This window comes from Vulpes lagopus, chromosome 2 (genome assembly GCF_018345385.1).
Source record: "Vulpes lagopus strain Blue_001 chromosome 2, ASM1834538v1, whole genome shotgun sequence".
In the NCBI taxonomy this organism is placed as follows: Eukaryota; Metazoa; Chordata; class Mammalia; order Carnivora; family Canidae; genus Vulpes; species Vulpes lagopus.
In genome coordinates, this window is record NC_054825.1 from 176,063,147 (window position 1) to 176,080,182 (window position 17,036).

The 17,036-nt window shown below is 38.7% G+C and overlaps 1 protein-coding gene across 5 annotated transcripts in view; it reads right to left on the reverse strand.

Annotated features, from left to right (window-relative positions):
* DPY19L3 (dpy-19 like C-mannosyltransferase 3) overlaps positions 1–17,036 on the reverse strand; it is a 69,554-nt gene that overhangs the window by 24,230 nt on the left and 28,288 nt on the right. For all 5 annotated transcript variants that reach the window (XM_041743203.1, XM_041743202.1, XM_041743199.1 and 2 more), the window contains 5 exons: positions 16,876–17,021; positions 14,759–14,882; positions 14,081–14,215; positions 3,137–3,268; positions 1,651–1,752 (listed from right to left, as the gene is read on the reverse strand). In XM_041743203.1, coding sequence (XP_041599137.1) covers positions 1,651–1,752; positions 3,137–3,268; positions 14,081–14,215; positions 14,759–14,882; positions 16,876–17,021 — 639 coding nt within the window. The remainder of the gene's footprint in view (positions 1–1,650; positions 1,753–3,136; positions 3,269–14,080; positions 14,216–14,758; positions 14,883–16,875; positions 17,022–17,036) is intronic.

The window sequence follows — 17,036 nt, forward strand, 5'->3', positions numbered from 1 at the left end:
TCCTGTCAGAAGGAAAATGAAGATAGAAAAGAAAAGAAGATGAATGCGGAAGTAAGGTTAGTACATAAAATACATTCACTAGAGATGATCCACAAATTTGGGCTTAAAACATTCAACTAGTAAATGCAGACAGAGATAAAAGCATAAGTTCTAAGATTAAAACAAACCAGTTGTTCAAAAGAGATGCTAGCCCTCCTAGAACTGAGACTCAAGAGAAATTTTCCCCATGGGTACAGTAAAAACAGCAGGAGTCTCAGAGAAGGTTTTTTTAATTCCTCTCATTGTATGTAGTTGGCAAGACATCAAGTACAATTCAATAGATGTTATTCTTTGGGAAGTCAAGAATCAATGGTCCAGGCAGGCAGCTCTCTACTGGCTTAATCCAGGCACAGATCACTGAATATCTAGAGCGGGGGAATGGATGAACTGCATATCTTTCAGCCAATCCTTCAGAAATGCTGATCGCTCAGCTCAAATAAGCTTTTGATAAGTACTGAACTGTATGGGGCTTAAGAACATAGTGGCAAGGACCCGGAGTGGAAGTGTTTAATGTGGCTGGATGAGTGAGAGCCTTTGATAGTCAACAGACAGGAAGAGGGACTGCCATTCTCTTATGGAAGAGAAGGAGTCTGTCTTGTACATGCAGATGTCTCCTGTTCTGAAACCAGCCTTCTAGAAGGGGCAAAATGATCTTAATAAATCACTGTGGTTCTGTAAAATCAGTTTATTATCTCTCTCTTTTTTTTAAAGTAATCTCCACGTCCAACATGAAGCTCCAAAGGGCCATACCGAGACCAAAAGTCGCATGCTCCACCAACTGAACCAGCCAGATGCCCTGCCACCTTATTTACCTTAACTCAATAAAAAAAAGTCATTTTTTTTGTACCAGAGTGCAAGAAAAAAAGAAAAAAGAAAAAAAGAAAAAAATTCTCTAAAAAGCAGAATTTTTAAATTTAGAGAAACACTTGTTTAATGCTTTTAAAGTTGAGCTTTTAAAAAGTTTAATAACTCACAAAGTGAGTTCAAGTTAGAACATATTAAAGAGTATGTTCTCATTTATTTGGGGAATGTAAATAATAGTGAAAGAGAATAGAAGAGAAGGGAGAAGAAATGGGTAGGAAATATCAGAAAGGGAGACAGAACATAAAGACTCCTAACTCTGGGAAATGAACTAGGGGTGGTGGACGGGGAGGAGGGCGGGGGTTGGGGGTGAATGGGTGACAGGCACTGAGGGGGGCACTTGACGGGATGAGCACTGGGTGTTATTCTGTATGTTGGCAAATTGAACACCAATAAAAAATAAATTTATTATTAAAAAAAAAAAAGAGTGAACGGGGCGCCTGGGTGGCTCAATCAGTTAATCTGCCTTTAGCTCAGGTCATGATCTCACGGTCATGGGATTGAGCCCCATGTCAGGCTCCATACTCAGCAGGTAGTCTGCTTCTCCCTCTCCTTCTGCTCCAACCCCCACCCCGCTCATGCTCTCTCTCTCTCAAATAAATGGGTAAAAATCCTTTAAAAAAGAGTGAACAGAAATCCATGATTAAAATCAAGAAAACTGTTATTGAGACAAAGTTAAAGCAGAGCTTGTTACAAGTAAAACTGGTCATTCTGTAGTAATGTAAATTAAGGGTTGTTTTATTAACCTACCTTAATAATGCTGTTGAGAAAAAGTGTCAAACACAAAACTGCAAATAAATGTAACAATAGTTTCCCAAGCCTATTAAGGAAGCTTCCAGTCTTCAGATTTTTCTAGAAATTAAAACAGTTGAGTTTTAATTCTTAGATTATTTTGTAAGCACTTAAAATGAGATTAGTTAAGGATTTAAAATATCAGATCATGCAACATACAGAGAAAATATGTGGAAAATATAACCTAATTTTTATGAGGTTACAGTGTCTTAATATTTGTAAATTTCTAATATAATAGTAAATGAATTCCTTAATATGCTTCATAAGACCAGAGAACTGTCCTAGTCTTCCTTTTTTTAAAAGACCTTTGCAACCAGAGCATGGCGTCTGCCAGAAGGTACTCAGGATACATGGACTGAACAAATCTTGTGATCATTGATCCAGTAATTCAAATAGCACAGACACAGCCATAACCCAATTAAATAAAAGAGCTGTCAGTATAAAAGAAGGTAAATTGTGCTCTTTGATACATAATAGTTTTCTCATAATCCTTAGATAACTTTACAGATTATCAAATATCATCTAAGGAGTTAAATATGCATGATTTTTATTTATAATTGAAGTTAGAAGGATGAATGAGAACTACTGTTTTAGATAATCAACTAAAGCCTGTTTTTAAAAATCTTTGTGACAGCTTGTCCATGACAGCCTCCCTGCAAAGAAAAAGGATTTATTCTTCCCAAAGCAGAAAGTAAAACAGCTTCTTGATATAAAAGTGTTTATGAGAAATGTTTCTCATATGCTTATGAGAAAGAAAACAGGCTCTGTGACATTATATGAAGAAAAACAATGGACTCTTAATTAAATCTCATGTAACTTTAAGAAATTTGAATTATTTAATAAAGCCAAAAGATCGGGTCAATGTTTTCAAATGTGACACTCTATGAAGTGTCCCCTTATTTCTAAATGTATGTATTTGGATTCTCAAAATTCTCAGAGTTAATTTTAAGTCACTTAAAAATCAGTACCATGGTATGGACGATGGGGTAAAGAGCAGTGCTCAGTGCTGTGATATCAGTAATAAGGTGTCCACCAACTTGAAGGACACTGTGATGAACATATTTCCCCAAGCAATGGGTCCTTTTTACTCTTGGATCCACACGCAAAGGTTAAAGATTTTTGCTCTTTTACCTTTATATCAATGGCTTTCAAATAAGCATTTTTGGTTAATCCCTGAACTGAGATTCCTATTCTCTAAGAAAAGATGTCAAAACAAAGGGATGGCCCATCAGAAAGCTTGAAAACAGAAATGCTAGACCATGCGTGTAAAAAACAAACAAACAAACAAACAAACAACCCACATAACACCTAAATAATGTCCTCAGTGCTTTTTAGTAGGAATTTGGTCATAAATCTTCCTATCTGTGCTGTATAAAAATAAGGCCCAACCAACCACACAATTAAAAAAGAAAAGTTTGCTTTAAGGACCAAAAAAAAGTCCTACCTGAAGTTTTCTTGCAATTAATACTGAAAGATTAAAACTGATAAGCAATGATCCAAGAATCATAGAATTAAAAAACTGAAGAATGCAGACCAGGAGCAAACCTGTCATCTGGATGCCATACAGCCAGGTTGCCTGCAACAAGCAAAGATTAGAAGGTGAAATGGATTTTACTAAGAGACTACCACATGCTGATATGTTCTGGCCACTAGCTGGATACATTTCAAATTACAAATAAAGCAGGAAACACACCTAGCTTCACATAATTCAGTAAAAAAAAAAAATCCCCAAAACTAAATCATTTACATACTGTTTATTTCCCTTTTAATTACACAGCACTTTAAACTTTGTAACTTTAATTATGGAGGAAACAAACAGATAATATGAGGTATAAGAAGCAAACAATGGCATAAATATATTCTGGAAATGGGCAAAGGAGTCTGTAGCATTCAATTTTCTTCTGAATTCTTTTACAGTTACTGTGTACGGTATTTTCTCATATTTTGTTATTTCTGATTTTTCCAACATTTCAGGACTGTGCCAAATACTGCTTTATTTTCTGTGTGTGCTTAATTCTATTAGACTGACAACTCCTCCCAGAGCAAGGCCTTTGACTTTCCACCTCATGGATCTAGAGCAGGTGGCAAAGAGCAGCGGTCAAGAACACAAGCCCTGATGTGAACGGCACCTGTGCTAGAGGGCTGACTCTGACATAAACCAGCTGTGGGTCCTTCATGTGCTAGGACACGTTCATCTGTAAGAGAGGGATGATTACACCTTCTTCGGAGCTGCCACAAGGGCCTGGCATAAGGACCGGATGTGGTAATGTTTTAAAATGCCTAGCACATAATGAGCACTCACTAAAGACTGCTCTTGGTGTAGAACTGTTGACAGGCTGATACGGAGAGAAACAAAGCTCCTAAAATTTGTATGGAACCAGAAAAGACTCCAAATAGCCCAAGGAATGTTGAAAAAGAAAACCACAGCCGGAGGCATCACAACTCCAGACTTCAGCTCTTCTGTAAAGCTATAATCACCAAGACAGCATGGTACTGGCACAAAAACAGCCAAAGGTGAATGGAACAGAATAGAGAACTCAGAAATGGACCCTCAACTCTATGAGGGTCCAACTAATCTTCAACAAAGCAGGAAAGAACATCCAATGGAAAAAAAGTCTCTTCAACAAGTGGTGGACAATGGATAGCAACATGCAGAAGAATGAAATTGGACTCCTTTCTTACACCATACACAAAAATAAACTTAAAATGGATGAAAGACTTAAATGTGAGACAAAAATCCATCAGAATCCTAGAGGAGAACACAGCCAGCAGCCTCTTTGATGTTGGCTGCAGCAACTTCTTGCTAGATACATCTATGAAGGCAAGGGAAACAAAAGCAAAAATGAACTATTGGAACTTCATCAAGATAAAAAGCTTTTGCACAGCAAAGCAAACAGTCAACAAAACCAAAAGACAACCTACAGAATAGGAGAAGATATTTGCAAATGGCATATCAGATAAAGGGCTAGTATCCAATATCTATAAAGAACTTATCACAACACCCAAAGAAGAAATAATCCAGTCAAGAAATGGGTAGAAGATAAGAACAGACATTTCTCCAAAGAAGATATACAAATGGCCAACAGACACATGAAAAAATGCTCAACATCACTGGCATCAGGGAAACACACATCAAAACCACAATGAGATACCACCTCACACCAGTCAGAATGGTGAAAATTCACAAGTCAGGAAACAACAGATGTTGGTGAGATGCAGAGAAAGGGGGGCCCTCTTACACTGCTGGTGGGAATGTAAGCTGGTGCAACCACTCTGGAAAACAGTATGGAGGTTCCTCAAAAGAGTTAAGAATAACACTACCCTGCTATCCAGCAATTGCACTACTAGATATTTACCCAAAGATATAAATGTAGTGATCTGAAGGGGCACCTGCACCCTAATGGTTATGGCAGCAATGTCCACAATGGCCAAACGATGGAAAGAGCCCAGATGTCCTTCAACAGATGAATAAGTAAAGATGTGGTATAAATATACACAATGGACTACTACTCAGCCATCAAAAAAAATGAAATCTTGCCATTTGCAATGACGTGGATGGAACTAAAGAGTATTATGCTAAGTGAAATAAGTCAATCAGAGAAAGATAATTATCATATGATCTCACTGATATAAGGTATTTAAAAAAACAAAACAGGATCACAGGGGAAGGGAGGAAAAAAATAAAACAAGAAAAAATCAGAGAGGGAGACAAACCGTAAGAGACTCTTAATTATAGGAAACAAACTAAGGGTTGCGGAGGGGAGGGGAGGGGAAGAGAGGGATGGGGTAACTGAGTAATGAAAGGAGCACTGAGTATTATATTAAGACTGAAGAATCACTGAACTTCACCTCTGAAAATAATACAATATATGTTAATTAAGTGAATTTGAATTTTTTAAAAAAGAAGCAAAACTCAACCAACTTATACACAGAACACATGGCACAAAGAAAAAGTGACAGCACCTAATAAAGAGCTGACACTTTCACAAAAAAGATTTAGTTATTTACTTGAGAGAGAATGCACGTGAGAGCATGTGAGTGAAGGGAAGGGCAGAGGGGGAGAGAGAATCTTTAAGCAGACTCCCCGGTGAGCATGAAGCTCGAGGCAGGGCTTGATCCCAGGACCCTGAAGTCATGACCTGAGCCAAAATCAAGGGTTGGACGCTTAATGGACTGAGCCACCCAGGTGCCCCAAGAATTGATACTTCCTTTCCTCTCTGAAATTGGACAACTCCATATTTTACTGGAATATGAAAAATTCTGCTTTTATTTAGCAGCAAATTAGATCTCCCTCACAGTCTTGTTTTCTTAACCTCGAAGGAAACAAACCTATTATCAAGCATCTAAGGGCACAGTCTGCAATGGTTCAGTGCTTTTGCTTGGTGTTAACAGAAACTCGGATGTTAAGATTATAAAGACACAATATTTTATTGTAAGAGATTTAGAAGATCTAGGAAAACATAAGAAAGAAACAATAATGGATAGAAAGGTGGGCTCTAAAATCGAAGTCCACCACCATTACCTACAGAAATAATATTGATTTCAGAGTGGGGTATGATATTTCATGTAGCATTTTACTTATTTCACATTATATTGTATCCTTTTCTCACATCAATGACTATTCTGTGAAAACTTAATTTTAAATGGCTACATAACATTCTACCATATGCCATAATTTGTCTGCCAGTGGACCATTTGTTTCCAGCTTTTTATTACTGTCTAAATTAATGTTATGAACATCCCTTAAAAAACAAATCCTCAGATCATGGTATCTGATTACACTCATCCACCCTTATCTGCCATGGAGATGTTCCAAGACCCCCAGGGGATGACAGTACTGAATCCTGTACATGGTACGTTTCCCCCTGTACGTACATACCTGTGATAAAGCTCAACTTATTCGGCACAGTAAGAGATTAACAACAATAATCAATAATAAAAGAGAACAATCATAACCAAATATGGTACAAAATTTATGTGAATGTCGTCTCTCTCAAAATCTCTACTTATGCTGTACTCCCTCTTCTTGTGATGTCACGTGGTAAAATATCTAGGTGATAAGATGAAGGGAAGTGAGTGATGCAGGTGTGGTGACACAGCATTAGGCTACTACTGGCCATTTATCAGAAGGTGGATTATCTGCTTCTCTCCGTGGCTGACTGCACATAGGAAACCGTGGATAAGGTGGGGGGTGTGACTTCTGTAGCTACTTAACTTGCTCACTGTTGTATACTTAGTGCCTAAAACACCCACTAGATCAGTGTGGCTCAATACATAAGGAATGGGATCCCTGGGTGGCGCAGCGGTTTGGCGCCTGCCTTTGGCCCAGGGCGCGATCCTGGAGACCCGGGATCGAATCCCACGTCGGGCTCCCGGTGCATGGAGCCTGCTTCTCCCTCTGCCTGTGTCTCTGCCTCTCTCTCTATCTCTCTGTGACTATCATAAATAAATAAAAATTAAAAAAAAAATTAAAAAAAAATACATAAGGAATGAATGAGTGAATGAATGAATGCATTTCCTTAGGATGGATTCCTAAAAGTGTAATTACTGGTTAGTGAAGAAATAGCTTTTCCTTTTTAATAGCTTTACTGACATAATTCATATACCACAAAATTCACCTATTTAATGTGTACAATTCATGACTTTTATTTTTTTAAATTTTTTTTTTTTATTTATTTTTTTTTTATGATAGTCACAGAGAGAGAGAGAGAGAGAGAGAGAGGCAGAGACACAGGCAGAGGGAGAAGCAGGCTCCATGCACCGGAAGCCCGACGTGGGATTCGATCCCGGGTCTCCAGGATCGCGCCCCGGGCCAAAGGCAGGCGCTAAACCGCTGCGCCACCCAGGGATCCCCCAATTCATGACTTTTAGTATTAATAGAGTGGTGCAAATATGACCAGAATCTAATTTTAAGAGATCCTCGTCGTCTCCCCAACACCCCCCACCACCACCACCAAATTCCATAGTCCTCCCTCCTTACTCTCTTCCCCTCATTCCTGGCCAACACTTACCTACTTTCTGCCTCTAAGGATTCGCATATTCTAGACATTTCATATAAATAGAACCCCACAATATTTGTTTTTTTCTGTGCCAGGCTTCTTAGCACTACGTTTTCAAGGTTCATTCATCATGCAGTAGCATGTATCACTACTTCATTCTTTTTTACTATTGAACGATATTTCATTGTACCACATTTTGCTTCCCCATTTATCAAGTGTTGGGCATTTGGGTGGGTTCCACTTTCTGGCCATTTACAGTCATGCTTCTATAAACATCCATGTACAAATTTTTAAGTGGATGTGTTTCCATTTCCCATGGGTATGTACGTGGCAGTAGAATTGCTGGATCACATGGTAACTCTATGTCTAACACGTGAGGAGATGCTAAATTGTTTTCCAAAATGGCTGCACCATTCTGTAATCCCGCCAGCAATGTATGAGAGTTCCAACATCTTCACAACCTTGCCAACATTTGTTATCATCTGTCGTTGTCGTTGTTGTTTTTAGATTTTAGCCATCTGAGTAGGGGGGAAATGGTATCTTACTTTGGTTTTGATTTGTGTTTCCCTAATGAGTAATGAGGCTGAGCATCTTTTCATGTGCTTGTTGGACATTTACATATCTTCTCTGGAGATATGCCTATCCAATCTTTTGCCCATATTTTATTGTTGAAAGAGTTCTTTATATATTCTGGAAGTGCCTTATCAGATACAGGATTTGCAAATATCCTCTCCCATTTTGTGAGTTGTCTTTTCATTTTAATGGTATATCTTGAAGCACAAAAGTTTTCAATTTTGATGAAGTCCAATTCATCTATTTTATCTTTAGTCACTTGTGCTTTTGATGCTGGATCCTAATAAAAAGGCTTGGCTTGCTCTGAGGTCAGGAAAAATTATTTCTGTCTTCTAAATGTTTTATAGTTAAAAAAAAATAAATGTTTTATATAAAGTTTTAGCTCTTACAACCGGGCCTATGATCTATTTTGAGTTAATTATTGTGTATGGTGAGAGAGAGGAGTCCAACTTCATTCTTCCGCATGTAGATATCTAGTTATCCCAGCACCATTTGTTGAAAAGATTCTTCTTTCTCCATAATTATCTTGGCACTCTTGTTGAAAATCAAATTGACTGTTTATTTCTGGTGAAGATTTATTTCTGGTCTCTCAATTTCATTCCATTGATTGATGTCCATCCTTCTACTAGGATCACACTGTGTTGATTACTATAGCTTCAAAGTAAGTTCTGAAATTGGAAAGTGTGAGTCTTCCAACTTTATTCCTCTTTTTCATGATTGTTCCAGCTATTCTGAGTCCCCTGAGTTTCCACATGAATTTTAAGATCAGCTTGTCAATTTCTGCAAAAAATTAACCTGAGATTCTGAGAAGAATCAGGTTGAGTCTGTACAACAATCTAGGGAGTACTGCCATCTTAACAATAGTGAGTGTTCCAATCCATGAACATGGGGTATCTTTCCAATTTATATAGGTCTTTAAAATTCTCAATGTTTTACACTTTCCAGAGCATAAGCATAAGCACTTCTTTTGTTCAATTTATGCCTAAGTATTTTATTCTTCTTGATGTTTTTCCTTCTAGGAAATACTGGTATTTTTTGCCCCATTTCCTATTGGGGTATAAATATTTTTATTGATTTGTAGGACTTCTTTAAGGATAACAAATCACTCATGAATACATTTAAAAAAATAAATATTTTTCCTGCCTTTTTTGAGTTATGGTGTTTATTGGTGCTGCCAGTTTTTTATATCAAATAGGCATAATTCTAGAAAAAAGGAACAGTTTATGTTGCAACAAGATTGCACAGTTTTATAAAAGTAATGATAGCCTAGGTTCATAAGAACATTGTTGGTGAGCAGACAATGTAAAATTGAGCAGTACTGTATATTAGAAAGTTCTAGATTATGAGCAGTAGACCTGATGTTTGACATCAGCTCACTTCTCAATTCTCTAAGTTTCTATCCTTTGCAAAATCTGGGAAAGTTTCATTCTTTCGAAAAGTACTTTTTAAAATATTTTTTTTTCAGCCTCATGTTCTCTTTCTCCTTTGGGGATTCTGATTATAAGAACATTAGAGTTTTTGTTAGAGCCCCACAGGTCTCTGAGGCTTTTTTTTTTTTTTTTCTAGTCTGTTTTCTCTTGTTCAAGTTAGGTAATTTCTGAATTGTTCTATCTTCAAGCTCACTGGTTCTTTTTTCTGACCACTCCATTCCTCTGCTAGCCCATCTACTGAGTTTTTAATCGTCATTATCAGAATTTTTCAGGTCTAGAATTTCCATTTGCTCCTTATTTTTAGCTTCTGTATGTTTGTTGAGAATTTGTTTTTCATTTGTTTCAGGTGTGTTTGTAATTGCTTGGTGAAAATTTTTTAAAATGGCTGCTTTCAATTCCTCATCAGATAATCCAACTTCTGTGTGTTGGTGTTGGCATCTGTTGATTGTCTTTCACTCAACAGAGATTTTCCTGGTTCTTAGTAGAAGAAGTAATCTTCAATTGCACTGTATTATGTTATGGGACTCTGGATCTTTTTAAAATTCCTGTCAGTAGGCCTCCTCTGATACCATACCAGCGCTACGACAGTGGGGGAAGAAGGATGCTGCTCCATTATTTCCAGATGGGGTTAGATGTCTGGGTTTTCCACTTGGCCCCCACTGACTTTTGGGAGACCAGGGAGAGGAATGCCTCATTGCCAGGAGATGGTGAAAGTTTAGGTGCTCTACAAGGTTTCTGCTGATACCATCCTGGCTGAGAAGGGAAGGGATGCCACATTACTGCTCTTTGCATGGACTCTGTTGACACAGTGTGGGGTAGGGAGGGTGAAGGGAGAGAGGGAGGCTCTTGTTACTTCTGAATGGTGGTTAGAACCCCAGCTTCCCTGTTGGTTTTTTTTTCTTTCTTTTCTTTCCCTTCCTTGCTTCTCTCTCTCTCTCTCTCTCTTTCAAAGATTTTATTTATTCATGAGAGACACAGAGACACAGGAAGAGGGAGAAGCAGGCTCCTTAAAGGGAGCCTGGTGTGGGACTTGATCTCAGACTCTAGGCCCACACCCTAAGCCAAAGGCAGACGCTCAACCACTGAGCCCCCCAGCTGTCCCTGTTGGTCTTTTCTGAGACCATCCTGTCAGGCAGGGGAAGGGATATCTTATTACCCTGGATGAGGGCTGAAGGTTCTCCACGTGACCTTCACTGATGCTTCTGGGAGATGGTCAAAGTGCTGCCTCCCTAGCCAACTCCTTCTGACAGAGCCCTGGCAGAAGGTGAGCACCTTGTTACAGGTGGGTGAAAGTAGGAGTCTAGCTCCCCACTGACCTCCTGCTGATGGAGGTGGGAGTGAAGCTGCAGTTTTTTCTGTGCTGTTTGCCTGAAGTACTGCAGTTAACGTCCAAATGTTTTCTATCTTGCTAGAGACGCCCTGCCTCCCTTTTCCCAGTCCTTTTGTTTTCCTTAGGCCTTCTGATGGAGTCCATTGGTGTTTCCTGGTTGCTGACTTTTCCAGCACCTTCTCTGGGATATGTGAGGCTAAAAGAAAACCCAAGCGCCTCACTGCCGTGTTCTTCCTCTGGGCATGAGGGCTCTAAGCAGCCTGCTTTCGTTTCTTCACCACTCAAAATCTTCTTATGTGTGTTTTATATATACTGTCCAGGGCTTTTAGCTGCACTAAGTGGGAGGAACAGGGAGCAGTACATTCACTCCATCTTGTCTGTAACCATATGGAGTACTTTAAAATTTCCTCTTACATAGTGATCATTAACGTGTCTTGCAGTTTTCACAATGGGTTAATAAAACTTCATTAGCTTCCATATTCTTAGTCTTTAATGGAGCAAAAGTATATGCTTTATAATACCATCTACTGTTCTGCTCTGTATTTAAAAAGCCTATACACATTTCTAAGTGAAACTTGAGCTTTTGATGGTAAGAGATTTTCCATCACCTGTGAAGAGATAAAATGTACTAAAGAGGATACTACTTCTTGTCACATCAGACTCTGAATTTGCATTACCTTTTTCTATACCAACAATTCTGACTCTCCCATTTGACATGATTAGAGGTCAGTGATTCCAATTTATGAAGAAACTAAGGCTCCAAGAAGGTAAACACTTCAAAGAGCTGGTTATTTCCATATCCAATAGTAGCAACTTGATTTTACAATTTAGGATTCTTTCATTATACTGATCCTCTCAAATTTTTGCTACTTACAACTACTACCACTAATATTAACATAGTTTCAACTAGGAAAGTTCAACAAAATGTAGAAGTGAATAGGACAGAAATTACCTGTATCATTCGTTAGTTTTGTGTGTTTTGTATGTGCCCAAACAGGATCTTTTATTGTTTTCTATTTTAAAAGAAAACAAAAGAAGTAATATGTGTTCATTAAAGAAAAATTCAAAAGGTTTAAAGGACAAAAGGAATTTAAGAACACGAATCACATCAATCACAGTCAGCCGACTGCTAATACTTGGTTGTATATCTTTCCAGAAACTTTTCTCACTTTTCCTATTTGTGTTTTATTTTTATTTTTTCTAGTTTTATGGTTTTTTAAATATTTTATTTATTTGAGAGAGAGAGAGAGAGAGAGAGAGAGCAAGAAAGAGTGAGCAAGCAGGGGGAGGAGCAGAGGGAGAAGGACAAGTAGACTCCATGCTGAGGGCAGAGCCCAAGGTGGGGCTTGACCCCACGACCCTGAGATCATGACCTGAGCTGAAATTAAGAGTCCCACACTTAACTGACTGGGCCACCCACCTGCCCCATATGCGTTTTACTTTAAAAAAAAAAAGAGAGAGGTAAAAGAATACTGTTACACTAATAAACCATATTTATTTAACAATACCCTATTGCTATTGACTTAGGTGGTTTCCAGCTAGCTTTTTCTTATTACAGTACAACTAAAACAAACATGTTTGATTATTTCCTTAGGCTAAATCTCTAGAGGTAAAAGTGTCAGTGAGAAAGAAAACACATTTCCAGGCTTTTCTGTGAAATTATGCTGCAGAAAAATGTTACATATTTGTTTTCAAAATGGCTCAACGTATTTATTTTTTATGTGAAAATGTACAGAACTCTTTTGAAAGTACTTGGTAGAAAGGGAGGAAACGTGCTATTACATACAAAGAGAGAAAGGGAGACCAAGCGGCTCAGGAGTGCATGCCATGGAGAAATACAAAGGCATCTAGGCTCCCCGTCCCCATGACCAAGCTACGAAGAGATTCCAAAACAGGAAAAGCAAATCTAAACAGACATCGCTTCATTTGTCCACAAGGCTTTCTGAGGCACCTGGAGCTCTCCTACCATCATTTAGTTTCCTATATATGCACTTCACACACACCCACACACGACACACACATTAGTTTGCTCTAACTACTAACTACTTGCTTTCCTTCATTTTACCTTCATATCTTCCCCACAACACTCCATCTAAATTCCACTCTTCTTATTTATGGCCCAGCTGGAGCCTCCCACTTTCTAGCCTAAAAAGAACCTTCTTGGACTTCTAGCGCTTATTATTACTAGGAATTAGACATCTAATTGGTCTAGTGGTCCACATCCTTATTTCCCATGCTGGAGCACACACACGACGTCTCACACAGGTGCCACTGCTCTGTCGTGCCTCCCCACTGCCCAGCAGATGGACAGTGTCCACTCGCTGGTGGACTTCAATGTTTCCTAATTCAGATTCAGTCACTCTCTCTAAAGACCGTTGTATCTCTTTTGACATGGAATAAATGAATGCGACTCTTTTGCACTCAACTGTCTTGCTGCCTCAGAATTAGAGAGAATATTTTATTATACTGGGAAACACGTTACGGTTACTTAAGAATAGTTACAATGAACAATTTTTAAAACATACACAATACATTAAAACAGTTGCTGCATGTGAAAAATACTGCCATGAAATGACAGCAGCACACACGGCTGTCACACACTGTGAGACAAACAACGGCTCCCTGTGTGGCCTTTGGTCAGGCAAGAGGAATTCCCATCTCACACTTGATAAATGTCACTATGAAGATTTTATACAGTACCACAGAAAGGTGCTATGTACCCACTGATTTCCTTGGGGGACCAAGGCAATACATTGTAAAACATTTTATAAGAGCCATCTTACACTTTAAAATCTAAATCATCTCTGTAAAGGACAACTGATCTAGACATTTGTGCTCCAGATAAATCCATCTTTTAATGTAAAATAAACAGAATAAAAGTTAAGGTGGTCAAAGAGGCTGCACAGATTACTCAGTTTCAATTGACCACAGCATATTTACATTACGGCTAAGAAGCTGCTTCAACTTTATTGTTCACGTGTGCACATTTTGAACTCATTCTGTGATATAAAACACTAAACAACGACTATCTTGAACAAGCAGAAAGCAAAGCTTACCTTCACTGCTGGCAGCATGTCCAAGGAGTCCAGTGTGAAGAGCACTAATGCTTGCATCAGCATCATAAATTGATTAAATTGCCATGTCAGACTAAAGAGAAAAGTTGATATGAAAATGGCAAGAAGTGTCAGCCTCTGTAAAAAGAAAACCTTTGTATAATTTCCACGTCTCTAGTAATAAAGAGCCCTGCAGACAAGTTCTCTCAAGAGCAGCCAATATCTCTATAAACCAAATAGAAAAACCATAAACTGTTGCTCTGAAAACCCTTCCATTTGTTATTTAAGCTCTAAATATCCTAAAGTGACACTGGGCATATAAATATTCACATAAGGTATGTGTACTCCACAGTATTATGGAGGCGATAATGCACCAAATCACATCTCAAGGGCAATGGCTTAAGGATTCTGACAGTTCCGCAGAAATTGTGTGTGGGTTTGCTGCAACTATTTGAGGGCACATTATGTAGAGTACATTTTTAACATCAAAAATGAAAACATTTTCTTTGCAAAGTAGGAAAGGGCTCAGAAAGGGAAAACTTAATTTAACTCAAGTTAAAAAGTCGGTCACGGAATAAGAACTATTCACATGTGCTGAGACACCATGCACATCACATTTTCTGAAGCTTCTTCAACAAAACTGGAGAATTAAAAAATATACGAAGTATCGCAAAAACTTACTTCAGAAAGAGGCTGTAAGTTTGGTCGCAGGAAATATGTAATTGCCGCTATCTGAATTGCAAAGAATGGTAGAGCCCAATTCTCCCTCAGTGGGATGGTAAACTCAACTCTTGTAGTATCTATTCTGCACAGAGAAAACACAAATGGCCAAAGGAGTAATTTTTGCTACCATTACCTGAAAAGATTTCCTAAGATGAAAGATACAGGACATTAAATATGCTTAGATTCCCGTTATCAGTTCTCAACAATAAGGATTTCTCCTTACCGTTATCATTCCTGTAACATCAAATTGCCCTGAGAAAATTTAAGGAAACTGTTCACAGGTACATGGCTAGCTAAGGAGTAGGCCTGGGCTCCAAGCCATGGTAGGGTGACTCCAAGACCCAGGAATACGCACTCATGCCTAGCTGCCTCGAACTCTTTTTTTCAAGTTCATTAGTGCAAACTGGCAGCCTGTCACGTTCTCCCTCTCTCTAGTTCTTTGGTGCTTAAATCTGAATATTAAATTTGTCACTGGGAATAATTTGTAAAAGCTTCTTGTCCGTCTGGAATGTGAACCAACAAGATGGTCAAGTAGAGCTAAGTTTTCACCTTTGTCCACTCAGTACCAAGAAGCATCCCCACACAGATGAGGTATTCAATAAACAGATGTCTTCTACTTCCTCCTAATAGAACAACAAATTTGGCTTTCATGTACTCTTAGCAATAATAATATGCAAAAATGTTAAGAGGCAGCATAATGGTGTTTTCATACTCTGTGTTTGATTTCTGACTGAGACTTAGCTGGGTGAGTGTGTGTGTGTGAACGTATGTATATAAAACTTAACTTTTTAAGCTTTAATTTCATCATCACTCTGGAGTGCCTGGGTGGCTCGGTCAGTTACACATCTGTCTTTGGCTCAGGGTCCTGGGATGGAGCCCTGCACTGGGCTCCTGGCTCAGCAGAGAGTCTGCTTCTCCCCCTGCCCTCCTGCTGTTCACACTCTCTCTCTCAAATAAATAAATAAAATATTCTATTAAAAAATTACTCATCTCTACAGCGGTTATAATATCTATCCTATAGGATTGTTAAAAGAATATATAAAAAAACATTTTGGATTGGGGCAGCCCCGGTGGCTCAGCAGTTTAGCGCCACCTTCAACCCAGGGCGTGGTCCTGGGGACCCAGGATCAAGTCCCGGGTTGGGCTCCCTGCATGGAGCCTGCTTCTCCCTCTGCCTGTGTTTCTGCCTCTCTCTCTCTCTGTCTCATGAATAAATAAATAAAATCTTTAAAAAAAACAAAAACAAACAAAAAAACCCAAAAAACATTTTGGAAAGTGGTTAGCAGTAAGCACTCAATTAGGTCATAATAAAAAGTAGTTTGCTTAGGATTATAAAATAAAATCAATTTAGAACTTAGTGCTGAAGTTTTAAGACTCCTACTCAATGTTTGTGTTGCTCCTGTGCGTGGGTCAATAATTCAACGTATCCTACGTTTAAAAAAAACAAACCACTATTTTGGGCCACCTGGGTGGCTCAATCTGTTAAATGTTTGCCTTTGGCTCAGGTCATGATCCCAGGTTCTGGCCCCATGTTGAGCTCCCAGCTCAGCAGGGAGCCTGCTTCTCTTTCTCCCTCTACTCCTCCCCCCTCCCAGGCTCTCACTCTCTCAAATAAATCAATAGAATCTTTTAAAAATGCTATTTCATGCTTTAGTATTTAGAATCATAGATATTACCTAAGTAATAGAAGAACTTCCTTGCATTTGTATAGTGCTTTATGCTTTGTTAACTACGAGCCCCACACAACCCTATCAAGACCGATAGTAAAGATACCATGTGGAGCTAGGTGGCCGGAGACATAATGATCACACGTCAAATTGGTAACAGGAATGGAATTATTACGATGATTGTCTTGACTTGTAATTCAATGTTCTGTTCCTCGGCTGGAAATAAAGATACAAGTAGGACTATCTACATTGCTAAATAAGACAAATAAACACGGCTGGGGAAACCAGAGAGAGAACACTCTCATACAGACAAATGTGGCAGAACCGCTTCCTCTGAACTGGAAATAAAACATCTTCACTGTAACTTACATCTTAGAAAGGGAAGAGGGAATACGGATTCCAACTCACCTATTTGTGACATACCAGAAAGCTGCTAGGAGCCCTGACAGCCACGTACCACTGAGGAGCCAGCTGGTTACGTAAAGGGCTGTGACATAGATCGCCTGCAGTCCAAACAAGGTGTAAATATAAAAATAAACTGGCTCTAAATATTTCTGTAAAAAGGAACA